Genomic DNA, 11,358 nt, shown 5'->3' with positions numbered 1-11,358 from the left:
TACAACTGTCTCCTGTCATCTCACTGCCATGGCCTATTGTCCATATACTATATAATCAGTAATTGTTAGCTCCAAAAGAGACATTACTACTAAAGAAAAGATCACTAATACCAAAATGATTAGGTTCTTATTTTTAAAGATGCTCAGAGGTACTAGGTGCTCTTGAGGAGGTGTGAGTCTTATTAGTTGTTATACTGCTATTTGTTATATGGACATTGCTTAAATTACTGTTAGTCCTCTGACATATTTGCTTGTTTCTAAATAAGTTTGCTTATATAAATATGGGACATCAGGACCCACTTTGAGGATTGTTTATTGATTTTGCAACAAACACATTAGACATGGTTACAATAAGGTCATATCAGTGCAGGTGGCCTTTCTATTTTTAGCCAGTATCCAATGGAACAATCCACTTTGTTATTGATTATCGTTCAGGAAGCTATGTCAACAACATCCTTTGAATCACTGGTCTCAGAAGATCACTGACTAAATCAATACAATCCATAACTATGTACCAGGATTTATGGATTTCCTAAGGACATAGATTGGTTACATTAACATTATTCCCAGTCTTTCTTTCCCACAATAACTTCAGGCTGAGTGTTTTTCATCTGTTTTGCACCCATAGCAGGTGGTGTTGTAAAGGGCCTGTTTGTGTGGAGAGATCATTTGCCTATCAACTCCTGGACCTTTGGCAACCCATGCCCCTTATCAACACCTTGCATTTCACGGGAGTTATAGCGACAGGTCCCATTCCCAACACTTAGCAGCATCTTTGGCAAAAATAGGCAGGAGCATACTGTATGAGGGGGCAACTGCCAACAGTTGGCATAGGACTGTATTCACGAGAAAGTGTGAGTGGAGAACAACTCCCAAACTGAGGAAACAAACTGCCAGCTTGAGACAGATTAAACAGAAATGTAAAACCTGTGCATGGAGGTCTCTCTAGCTTTCTGTAGGACGCTTTAACATGACTATCTTCACAACAAACCAGCCAGGTGATGTGCAAATGAGTCAATGACGTGACATGCAGATTTCTGTGTCAGAGTCCATTACCTAGGTTTAAAATAATTTTAAAGTATTCATAACAAGCATCATTTTATTCTAGAAAACCTGTATAATTTGAACATATTTTCTGTTTATCATAGAAATTTGTTTTGTAGATAGATAGATAGATACTTTATTGATCCCCAAGGGGAAATTGTACCAAATTATTCTATTAAACAATATACTTTTTTTTTTTTATTTGTAAAGTATTTATTCAAATTTTAAATGTAAAGTTGGATCTTGGAAAACCAAAACACCCGCCCTTTGCAATAAAGTATTTATAAGTTACTTTCAAATACCAAGGTCAACTACAAAATAATGGGTTAAGCACTGTAGACAGTCTAATGTCTTCCAACTTTATGTACATTTTGTACATTATGTACATTTTAAATATTATTATGAAACATTTTTAAAAGCCTTATTTGTCAATGACCCAGATAGATTGGAAGAAAACTCTCTAAACTTATCAAGGGCATGTGTACCTTGCTTTTTCAAGAGTATCTTCAGTAAATACAAACCATGTAATGTTCAAAGACCAGGGAAGGCGAACAAATCACTAAACTTATCAAATTATTATGTATCTCCTTGCTTTTTCATGAATATCTTCAGCATGTACAAACCACATGATGTCCCAAAAGCTGGGAAGATTAAAAAAAAAAAATCACTAGACTTATCAAAGGTGTGTATCCTGCAGGAGATATCTTCTTTTTATGTAATGCAGCACACCAGAGACCAAACACACATCCCAGGGGGCCTTTCTGGAAAGACAGGTTATTTGTTCACAAACAGGGTTGATAAGAATCAGCGCAGACTTTTCTGTTGGATCAGAAAGGTGTTTCAGACAGGGCCAGGCACATACCTGGAGCTGGAATTTTATCACAGGCATATTTACCAGTATTTCATGTGGACAGCTGATGACAGATAGTGGAAGAATTCCTCTGATCATGGGGTCCTTTCAGATATGAATTGCAAAAACCTTTTCCTTGCTTTTTTTTTTTTTCCTTGGGGCAAGAAATCCATTATATTTGCACCATTAGTTGTCCAAAAAGTTTCTAATGGTTACTTGGAGCCTGCATACTTCATGCTTGTCAGTCACGGTATTCCAAAACATTCAGAGGGAGAGGCAGGAAGAGAAACATATTTTCTCAATTCACTAACAACTGGGATGTATTTAGTATTTTGGTTTCTATGTGATCCATGAGGCATCAAACAAACGTTAATGGCATATATTTTCAAAATTACTAAAAAAAATGCATAATGAAGGTCAAGTCAGAAATACTGTTTAAAATACACCATTTATTGCATTGAGGATTTTATTTTCTTTCTTTTGCTTTGTGTCTCTTCACATTTTCTTTTCAAAATTGTATACACTGAAATATGTTTGTTGTTCTTTTTGACAGTATGGTTCGTGTCAACATACTGAACACTAACATAGTTACACAGCGCCACCCTGTGGTAAAAAAGTATGACAAGATTGCGCTTTTGAATCAAAGTAATGCCTTGCTGGTTAAACCTCTTAAAGCAAAATACTTTTTCCCACTGCTACCCCCAATATGAACCCATGTCCAAGAAGAAACCTGACCAGACATTATGAACACAAAAAACATCTTCATGTTTACCCCTCTTGCCATGGAATTCCAATAAGTATTGAGGACTGAATAAAGTCGTTTGGCATGAAATTAATTTAGGAAATTGCATATTCAACATCCAAATATATATAAAAAGAAAAACATATCATTGTGTTATCTGTGAAACTGTACAATTACCACGTGAATGTTTGGATATGCATTTATCTGTAAAATGAAACATAAAAATCCTCCTAGGTCTAGATTTTATATTAACATCTATTTAAAAACAGTCCACAGCAGCATATACAACCACAAAGTCATTCACGTTACTCTGGAGGGAAGTTAAAGAGAACTGGACTGGAGTAAGCTGACTAGGAAGGATGTGAGACAAGACAAGAGGAGTCAACACTCAGGGAGAAACAGTATACCTCGTCCATGAACACCTCACTGTCTACAAGCTATCAAACTCCCCAAACCAGGCAACCAGTTTCATCTATTTTGGCAACTCAAGATGACCGAGTTGCAACCCACACCGATATGGCTGCAGTGGTTGGCCTAGAACACTGCCCAGTGTCTATTTGCACTGGGACATTCAGAAGCTCTCATTTCTACTATAGCAGTTGAGCAATAAAGAAGTCTGGTTTCCTGTAGTTGTGGCGATGTTCCAGGATGAGTGCGGTCCTCCAGTAGCCTCCTCCTTCTCCGTCTGCACGACTCCCAGGGAGAGGGCCTTTCCCCAGGCACTCTGGCCGGCACGGAGGACTCAATCCCGGGCCTGCCTCAGGATCCTCTTCTCCTCCTCCACAAAGGTCTTATCGGAGGTAGCTTGGCCCATATCTCTCTTTCTCTTCTCTTTCTGCTGGAAGGTCTCCACCCTGCGCTTCTTTGAAGACTTGGAGTCGTCGCCATCGTCGTCATCTGCAACATAGGTCAAAGGAAGGGAGGGGAAGAAAATTTTAGCATCCTCATCTAGGTTTTCACCTTTTTTACAATTTCCCTCAATTAACCAACAGGAACGCCCCATATATTTGAAGCTGCCAATGGCAAGGTCCAGGAAATCCCCATGGAGACTTATAATTAGACGGTCTACCATACACATCTGTTCAGATCTTGAAGACCATGATGCTATACTACCAAAATCTTTCATTTCACCAGCTTCAATGTTTAAACAAACAAAACAAGCTGGCATCTCTTGTTTCTTTCACATAACAAACTACCACAGAGTAACAAGACACTGGCATATTGGCAATTGTGTATGCTTATCTAACAACAGCCAATTGATACACATGCCATGAGGATCAAATACAGTAGGGGTGGGACAGAATATCATTACAGCAATATGGCAAAATATCACAAAACTTATTTTTGTGATGCCTTGTGGATACACTGGTACCAAGTATCGATATTTTGATGATAATATAGTCCGACAATTCATCATCTATCTTGACTCATCCGACAATTTGACTTACCAGAGTCACTACTTCATGTATCCTTGTGGTGACGCTTATCAAATTAATGAGAGTAATCCACTACACACTGTTGAATTATTCTTGGATTTTTAAGATGCACTAATCTAACAGCTCCATGCACTTTGTACATGGTTTCCAATCAGTTGTGAAATGCAGTGAATAAATAATTCCAGATGTTTGCCCTTTTTTCCTTCATTTACAGATATTGATGCATCATCATGATTTATACTTTGATTAGTACTTAATATGTAGCCACTCCTATCCTCAAGTACAAGTATTGACGCATATTGATGCAGTGTTAATTCCTACCTATAGACTCCTTTACACTGTAACTTAAATGTTATTCTATTGCTGTAGCGTAGTTCTGTTAAAATGCATAATATTATTATATTGCTGTATTATATTGATGTACCTCTGTAGCTTAAATGTTAAAATGCCTAAATATTAATTGCTTAATGTAATACTATTACTGTAAGTCGCTTTGGATAAACGCGTCGCCAAATTAACAAATGTAAATGGGTCATTCCACGTCAATTGAACCAGGGCCCATGCACTTAGGACTCAAAAAATTCTGAAAAAATTACCAGGTGTACCTATGCTATCCAGGAGACACACTGTAAAATCTATACTTTCCAAGATACAGCCCATTTTACAGGGGGAGGGGGGTGTCGATTTTGGTCAGCCTCTTTTTTTTGTCAAAGTTTTTGTCAAAACACCAATTTGACTTGTCTTATGAAAATCTTTCTTTTTTATTTTCCACCCTGAACATGGGCAAAATGCCCCATTGACATCAATATGTTTTGTGTAGAGTTACCACAGTGCCACCTGTGGTTGTATAAAGTAACCTGTGGTAGCTCTATACATAACATATTAATCTCAATGGTGCATTTTGCCCATGTTCAGGGTGGAAAGTGAAAAAGAAAGATTTGCATAAGACAAGTCAAATTGGTGTTTTTAAAAAGAAAGGCTCATGGAGAATAAAGAAAAAAAAAAAAATCTTTGCATATTCCCACAAGGTGTTTGGGTGCTCTGAAAATGAGAACCAAAATGATTTTTCAGACTTGTAAGGTTTGCTGTTCAGACCCTGAAGGAATTTATTTTCTGTTCATTGCTTTTTGTGAGAGTGTTTCTACTTATCTCAGTAAGGAAAATAAATCAAGAGTATGTTGAGTACAAATATGTCTTCTGAAGGCCTAAACAGAGCCCAGCCAAAAACTCCAATAAAACTTGTATCAACTTTGAGGGACAGCTATGACCATGCAGGATTATCCAGACCAAACATGACGATTTTTCTACATACTATTCTTATTTATGTACCAGCATGCAAAATTTGAGCCTCCTACATGGTTTAGTTATTGCGCTGTGGGCTTGTGAACTTTGACCAAAAAAAAGAGGCCGACCAAAATCGACCCCCCCTCCCCCTGTAAAACTGGCCGTATCTTGGAAAGTATTGATCTTACCTAAGAGTAATTTTACAGCGTGTCTCCTGGGTAACATAGGTACACCTGGTAATTTTTTCAGAATTTTTCGAGACCTAAGTGCGTGGGCCCTGGTTCAATTGACGTGGAATGACCCAAATGTAATGCATCATGGATTACGTTTTTTGCAATATAGTATTTCAGAATCGCTGTATCAGCCAGCAGTGAAGCTCTCACAGTACAACTTTACGGTATATGAGATCATATTATCATCACACATAGAGGCAATTTGGACTGACCTGACTCGGGGTCGGGTAGCTGTTCATCTTCAGGTAGGAAGCGCGCTTTTCCCATGGCGGCCTGCGGAGCATCGTCTCCGTTGTCCTCATAAACATTGGACCACTTAATAGCCATGTCCATGCCTGGGGGTGGGCCCTTTTTCTTCTCCTCTGTGGCATAGCTCTCTGGCGGTGGCACCGCATTGGTTTTCCATACTTTGAACTCCTTGGGGGGCTAAGACATAATCAAGAACAAGTTAAGCCCAGCCCCATAAGTTTTGGTCTGTCTTGTGGTAAGTTGGCGTTAATGACCATTGTGAATGGGTGCATCCTGCTGCTAGCTTTGATCTAGCTTCTAAGCCTAAACGTGCTGCAACCAACCATAGACTGTATACATTAGCTTCCATCCCACACTATAATTTTACATTAGACGCAGCACATATCTATTAGTGATTGGCGTCAGTAAAAGAAAAATCACCGACATAACAAACATTCTTACCCAACTTGTTACTTGTTGACTAGAAAGCAAGCACTGTAGCTGCTAGCTAGTTCATGTAGCTGCTACTAGCATTGTATTTACCTCCTCCGGCGCTTTGACGATGCGGCTTTCCCAATCGATTTGTTTATTCAATGGATTGTAGAGGAAAGTAGGCTTTGAAACAGATCTGAAGAGATCGTCGGGTTTGGGCAAAGGCGTACCACCAGCGGCTCGTTTGGTTCCTTGCTGGGATGCATCGCTACGAGACGCACTGGCCCCATCTTTGGTCTTGGATGATTTCGGGCCCTCATCATCGCTACTGTCACTGCTGTCGCTTAGGTCATCATAACCCATAAAAAAATTAAGAGAGTCCGACTTCTTCTTTTCTGTCATTTTGATTTTCTACAGCCAAATTTACACACTGAACTGTTATGAAATGAAGCTCTAATTGATCTCCTACATGCAATTTCCCACTACTACTCCATTTTGAACTGGTAGCGTTTTCTGCGTCATTGCGTCAGGAGGTCACGCACAGGGACGTGTAAAAAGTAAAAACAAGTTGCCTAAATATAGAGTAAAATGACTGTACAGTAAAAAACGCACGGATTTAACTTGACCTGACATTTTATTTCCAATCTAAATTTGGTTGATATAAATGCTAAGTATAATAGGCGTACTTTATTTGACATAACCTTAATGCAAAACATTGGATCGCCACAAGGTGGCGACAACCCACAATGCATTGCCTACGCCAAGTAAATTTATGTTGCAGGGCCTATCGATTGTAAAATGTCCATGTTGCATATACACGGGTTTCCCGTTTACCAACAAAACTAGATGCGCGCGCAGCCATGAGGCAGAACTCGCTTGGTGGCCGTCCACAACATTATAAACTTAACCTAAATAGTCGGCTGCTGTAAGCTACAATCGGATTTTTTTGTATACCCCTGTTGTCTCAATGATAACATCTCATTTCAGACTATATTTCAAAGTTTGACGTTCATTTGGATTATTAATATAACATCGTATTTTGTCATTTTTGGCGAAGACATGCATTCCGTTAGGGATATTGAACATATTTAACATTCTCTAACCATCGTGATTTCGAATTGGTGCAGTTTTCAGCACAAAAACTCACTTTATTCTTTTGCTCTTTTGCATTGCTCTATGCTGTTTTATGGTGCTTTTTGCCTCTTGGTTGCGCACGCATGTTTTCGTGACGTTCCATAGAAATCCATGTATAGACGTACTTCCTTATACAGATATAAAATATAGAATACATAACACAAAAACATGATGTTAGCACAAACTTTATTAACCAAATTTAATGACAGCATATTTGAGTTCAAGATTAGGAGTTAATGCTGATATTTTCTGATATAATTTGCAAACAAACTTAATCTAATTTAAGAAACCTGAGAACAAACCCAACATGACTTTTAAGAACTACAACAGAGCGCTCATATGATCTTACTGAAGCACATTTGAACTTTCATTTTCCAAAAGAAATTAAGGTGCTGTCATTCCAGGCTTGGTTTCAGTTTTTCTAGGTCATAGTCTGAGCAAGAGTAGTGCTAAAATAAAACAGTGTTCATAATAATGCTAACAATTCTATTTATCTCTGTCTGTCTGTTTATGTTACTCGCATAAAGAGGACTAGACCTCACTTTTGTGTGTAAGCCAGCACTGAGATGCCGTAGTAGACAAACCAGGAGGGTGGAATACGGTTAAAAGCTTGCAGTAGTCAAACCACAGTCCAGCTTTCAGTGTGCAGTGCATGAGTTCGCTGCTGGATGCATGGCAACTATGGGATCATCACTCGACCTGCCAAGAGCCTCCAGTAAAATATACTACTTGTGTCACAAATTACGCTCTTTAACGGCTGGTCATCGAGTATCTTTGCCAGACTGTATGATATCACTGTCATAAATTACCCCAGAACCAGAGGAGAGATAGTAAAAGGGGGGGGGGGCAGAGATAGATAGAGATAGAGAGACAGACAGAGAGGGAAAGTGAGAGAGAGTGAGAGACTATGTGTATTGACTAACAAGCTGTTCATCCAAAAAGAATTCCTTCCGTGTTTCATCACAATTGCTTTGTCCTGGAATGGCCATGGAGCAGCAGAGATTGAGACACCACAGTGGTCAGGAAACACTACTGCTTTCACACGCACACTACTTTGATCAACGCCAATTACTCTTTCTGATGCCCATAGGCCTTCTGTCACAACACAATATCATAGATGAATGATGTTTTTTTTAAGAATATAATAAAACAGAGTTGCTCATTTTTTATTCATGCACTGTCACACTGGCCCATCTGCTGAGGAGGTCCTCTGGAGAAAAGGACTGTGGACATGTGTCGACCTGTAAGTAATTTCTAATGACAGTGATGAAGACCCTTGGGACACCCTGCTCAGCTGACGGCCAGTCAGGCCCCTTCACTGAGCCTCTCCTCATGAAAGAGTGAATAGGACGTTTAAGGACAAACGAGGTGCTGTTAACACTGTTGAGTAAGAGCCCCTTACAGCCCCTTCCCAGTAGGTTCATCCTCAGCACAGGCTGTACCACTGAGCAACTCTGGGCAGCGACAAACAGGATATTAGTAGTTTTTTTTCCCAGGAAAAATTTACTCTAGTGTTACGATGCACACAACACAGGGGTCTCATTTCATCAGGTCAGTTGCTCACACTCATGCTGTTGTACACTTCAGTTGTACACACTGATGCTGCATCGCCTGCATAGGCCCTCCAAATAAAGACCTAGCGAAAATCAGAGTGGTTCCAGACTGCTTGGTCATAGATAGCAGGAGGATAATAGAGTGACTAAGAGGAGACTCAGGTTTCATGTCCATGTGCTGGCCAACTGGTGGGTCAGACTGTCTGGCAAAGCTTTTTACTCAAAGTTAATCCTGGTCGAAGGACACGAGGCAAGGAAAAGGCTGGACTTGAAAGTGAAATGATTAAACCGATCAGGATGATCCATTTTGTTGTATCTGTAGACTGATTTAGAAGCAACGGTCATTGCGCCAATTCTACAAAAATATCTCCAACTGCACGACAGACACAATAGTATTAGAACCATGCTGTTTGGTTCGGCAAATCACAAAAATCTCCACGGTCGGTCATACTTCATGTGTTTGGTCCAAACTGTGTGTTAGATCTGACCAGAGCCATATCTATGCAGCTCTGGATCTGACTAGATTGACACGGTCAACTCTAAAATTCCATCTACAAACATTAAGTCTACCGTACAATAGTAGCCATACATTTGTTAGGGTACCTGCAAAACTAAGCTAGAATAAATCACAGTTTAGAGAGAAAAGAGTGAAGCTTCTTCCACTATCACAAAGAAGAGGCCATAGCACCACTATAACAGCTGTCAGGCAACAAATCACATAAAATCCACACAAAACACCTCAGGCCTGGACAGTAGACAAAGACAAAAAACTAAAAATATTTCCATTTATCACCCCCCACACACACACATCCCTTCCCTCTTGACAAAAATGATTTCTTAATGTAATTTCCGATTGTGTAATGACTTATTCAAAATAAATAATTAAAAATATAGGGTTGGTAACTTGCTGATTATATTAAACATTTTAAGTTTCACTTTTTCACATATTTATCTTCATGATTATGCATTAAATTGATCAGACTGTCACAATGTTCAGTTGCATTTAAAATGTCATGAATTACAACATCAACAACAACAAAAAAAAAAATATAAATCAGGACATTTTACAACACCAGCCAATATTGCAGTGGTTGCCTTGGAGGATTGTAAAATTGACCAGTAGCTCAGGTCTGGACACAGAGGGCTGGGGTGACGGGTGGGGACTCGGAGGACATCTACATGGCAGTGGTGGCAACCTGAGCCCCCCAAAACACACACACACACACACACACACACACACACACACACACACACACACATACAGACACACTCCGTGGGCCAGGTCCTTAGACATCGGTCTTCTTGTTGATGAGCACGGAACAGCAGGTCAGTGCACCATCCACTTTGGCTTTCTCCATGTTGGAGACAGGGATGAGCATGTGGTCCTTGAGCTTCTCAAACACCTGCAAGGCAGCACAGACACAGACAGCATAAAAACCAAGATGAAACCAAGTTCCCATCCACAATCCACAATGTTGAAGTCCTACCCCTATAAGATATGTATTACATATATTATATATTGAATTGGACATGTTTATCTATTATGCTCATCATGTAGTCACATGTGGAATACCACACAAAAACTGCTAGAAAAATGACAAATATGACAATGTGACACAGGACAATAACTAATAACTGAGCAGAGGTGTGTTTACAACAGGATTATTTAACTGGCAGCTCCTTAATTATGTGGTATTCTTCAGACTTCTCAGTTATATAAAGGTGGGTGAGGTTATGGCCATGTGAACGGACTGGAGGGGGGCAAATGTGTGAACACACACACGCACGCACACACATATTTAAGTACCGTTCCCAGTCTCAGGCTCGAAAGGAGCACGAATGGTGAGAGAAATATTACAACATCTCAAAAAACTCTCATAAAGCAATGTGTCATTTTGTGGAAGTTCTCCAGGAGGCAACCAATGTTTTCCTAGAATCCTTCCAAGAAGGAATACTTGCAGTCTCTCTCCCTCTCTCTCTCTCTCGGTGACAAACCTGCATAGCCCCAAAAGCCAGCGACAGACTCCATTCACAGCCCTGACCAGTTTCTCCCCTTGTGTGCTCCGACACTAATTGAACCTCTAGGTAGACCACTTTGGCTATGAGATGTGGGCGAGAGAGGGGGGGGGGGGGGGGGGGGTTAGATGAGATGTCGTATTTTTGCCAGAGTCAAACATAAGATCTCTAAATCAGTTTCCTTTATGGAGCTTCTCTCAAAAGCGCCATTCTTTTTTACGGCGGCCTGGGCCTTCCAGCTGGGTTCTCATCACGGCACTTGAAATTTATACGTGGGTAGGTAGAGGCTGCTGTATATCACCAGGCCCTTTTGTGTGCTGATCTTATTTAACAGCGACCGAGGCCCAGTAACTGGCACCCCTGCAGACACAGAAGAATCCCCCCCCATCCCCTACCTCTAGTTCAA

At 40.1% G+C, this 11,358-nt stretch overlaps 2 protein-coding genes across 5 annotated transcripts in view; both read right to left on the bottom strand.

Annotated features, from left to right (window-relative positions):
- Positions 1 to 2,323: 2,323 nt before the first annotated feature.
- cunh1orf52 (chromosome unknown C1orf52 homolog) lies at positions 2,324 to 6,760 on the bottom strand. Its single transcript, XM_076278096.1, has 3 exons — positions 6,361 to 6,760; positions 5,802 to 6,015; positions 2,324 to 3,533 (listed from the first exon to the last, which is right to left on the bottom strand). Exons 1-3 carry the CDS (start codon positions 6,649 to 6,651, stop codon positions 3,379 to 3,381), a joined length of 660 nt encoding a protein of 219 aa, XP_076134211.1. The 5' UTR covers positions 6,652 to 6,760; the 3' UTR covers positions 2,324 to 3,378.
- Positions 6,761 to 7,552: 792 nt separating this feature from the next.
- ddah1 (dimethylarginine dimethylaminohydrolase 1) overlaps positions 7,553 to 11,358 on the bottom strand; it is a 65,830-nt gene continuing 62,024 nt past the window's right edge. For all 4 annotated transcript variants that reach the window (XM_076278102.1, XM_076278103.1, XM_076278104.1 and 1 more), the window contains one exon: positions 7,553 to 10,339. In XM_076278102.1, coding sequence (XP_076134217.1) covers positions 10,223 to 10,339 — 117 coding nt within the window. In that variant the 3' untranslated portion in view covers positions 7,553 to 10,222. The remainder of the gene's footprint in view (positions 10,340 to 11,358) is intronic.

The sequence above is a fragment of the Alosa pseudoharengus genome, unplaced genomic scaffold (genome assembly GCF_046254945.1).
Source record: "Alosa pseudoharengus isolate Yale_2024_CS ecotype anadromous, Long Island Sound unplaced genomic scaffold, YU_APseudo_1.1 YU_APseudo_1.1_scf_11, whole genome shotgun sequence".
Taxonomy (NCBI): Eukaryota; Metazoa; Chordata; class Actinopteri; order Clupeiformes; family Clupeidae; genus Alosa; species Alosa pseudoharengus.
This window is presented reverse-complemented; position numbering and strand designations above follow the sequence as displayed.

What these genes read in the sequence shown, in the direction of transcription:
- cunh1orf52 (XM_076278096.1), bottom strand. Translation starts at nt 6,651, where the DNA reads ATGACAGAAAAGAAGAAGTCGGACTCTCTTAATTTTTTTATGGGTTAT. An exon ending in TCGTCAAAGCGCCGGAGGAG is followed by an intron (nt 6,016 to 6,360) that starts GTAAATACAATG and finishes ATTATGTCTTAG; the next exon opens with CCCCCCAAGGAGTTCAAAGT. An exon ending in GCTACCCGACCCCGAGTCAG is followed by an intron (nt 3,534 to 5,801) that starts GTCAGTCCAAAT and finishes CCTATGTTGCAG; the next exon opens with ATGACGACGATGGCGACGAC.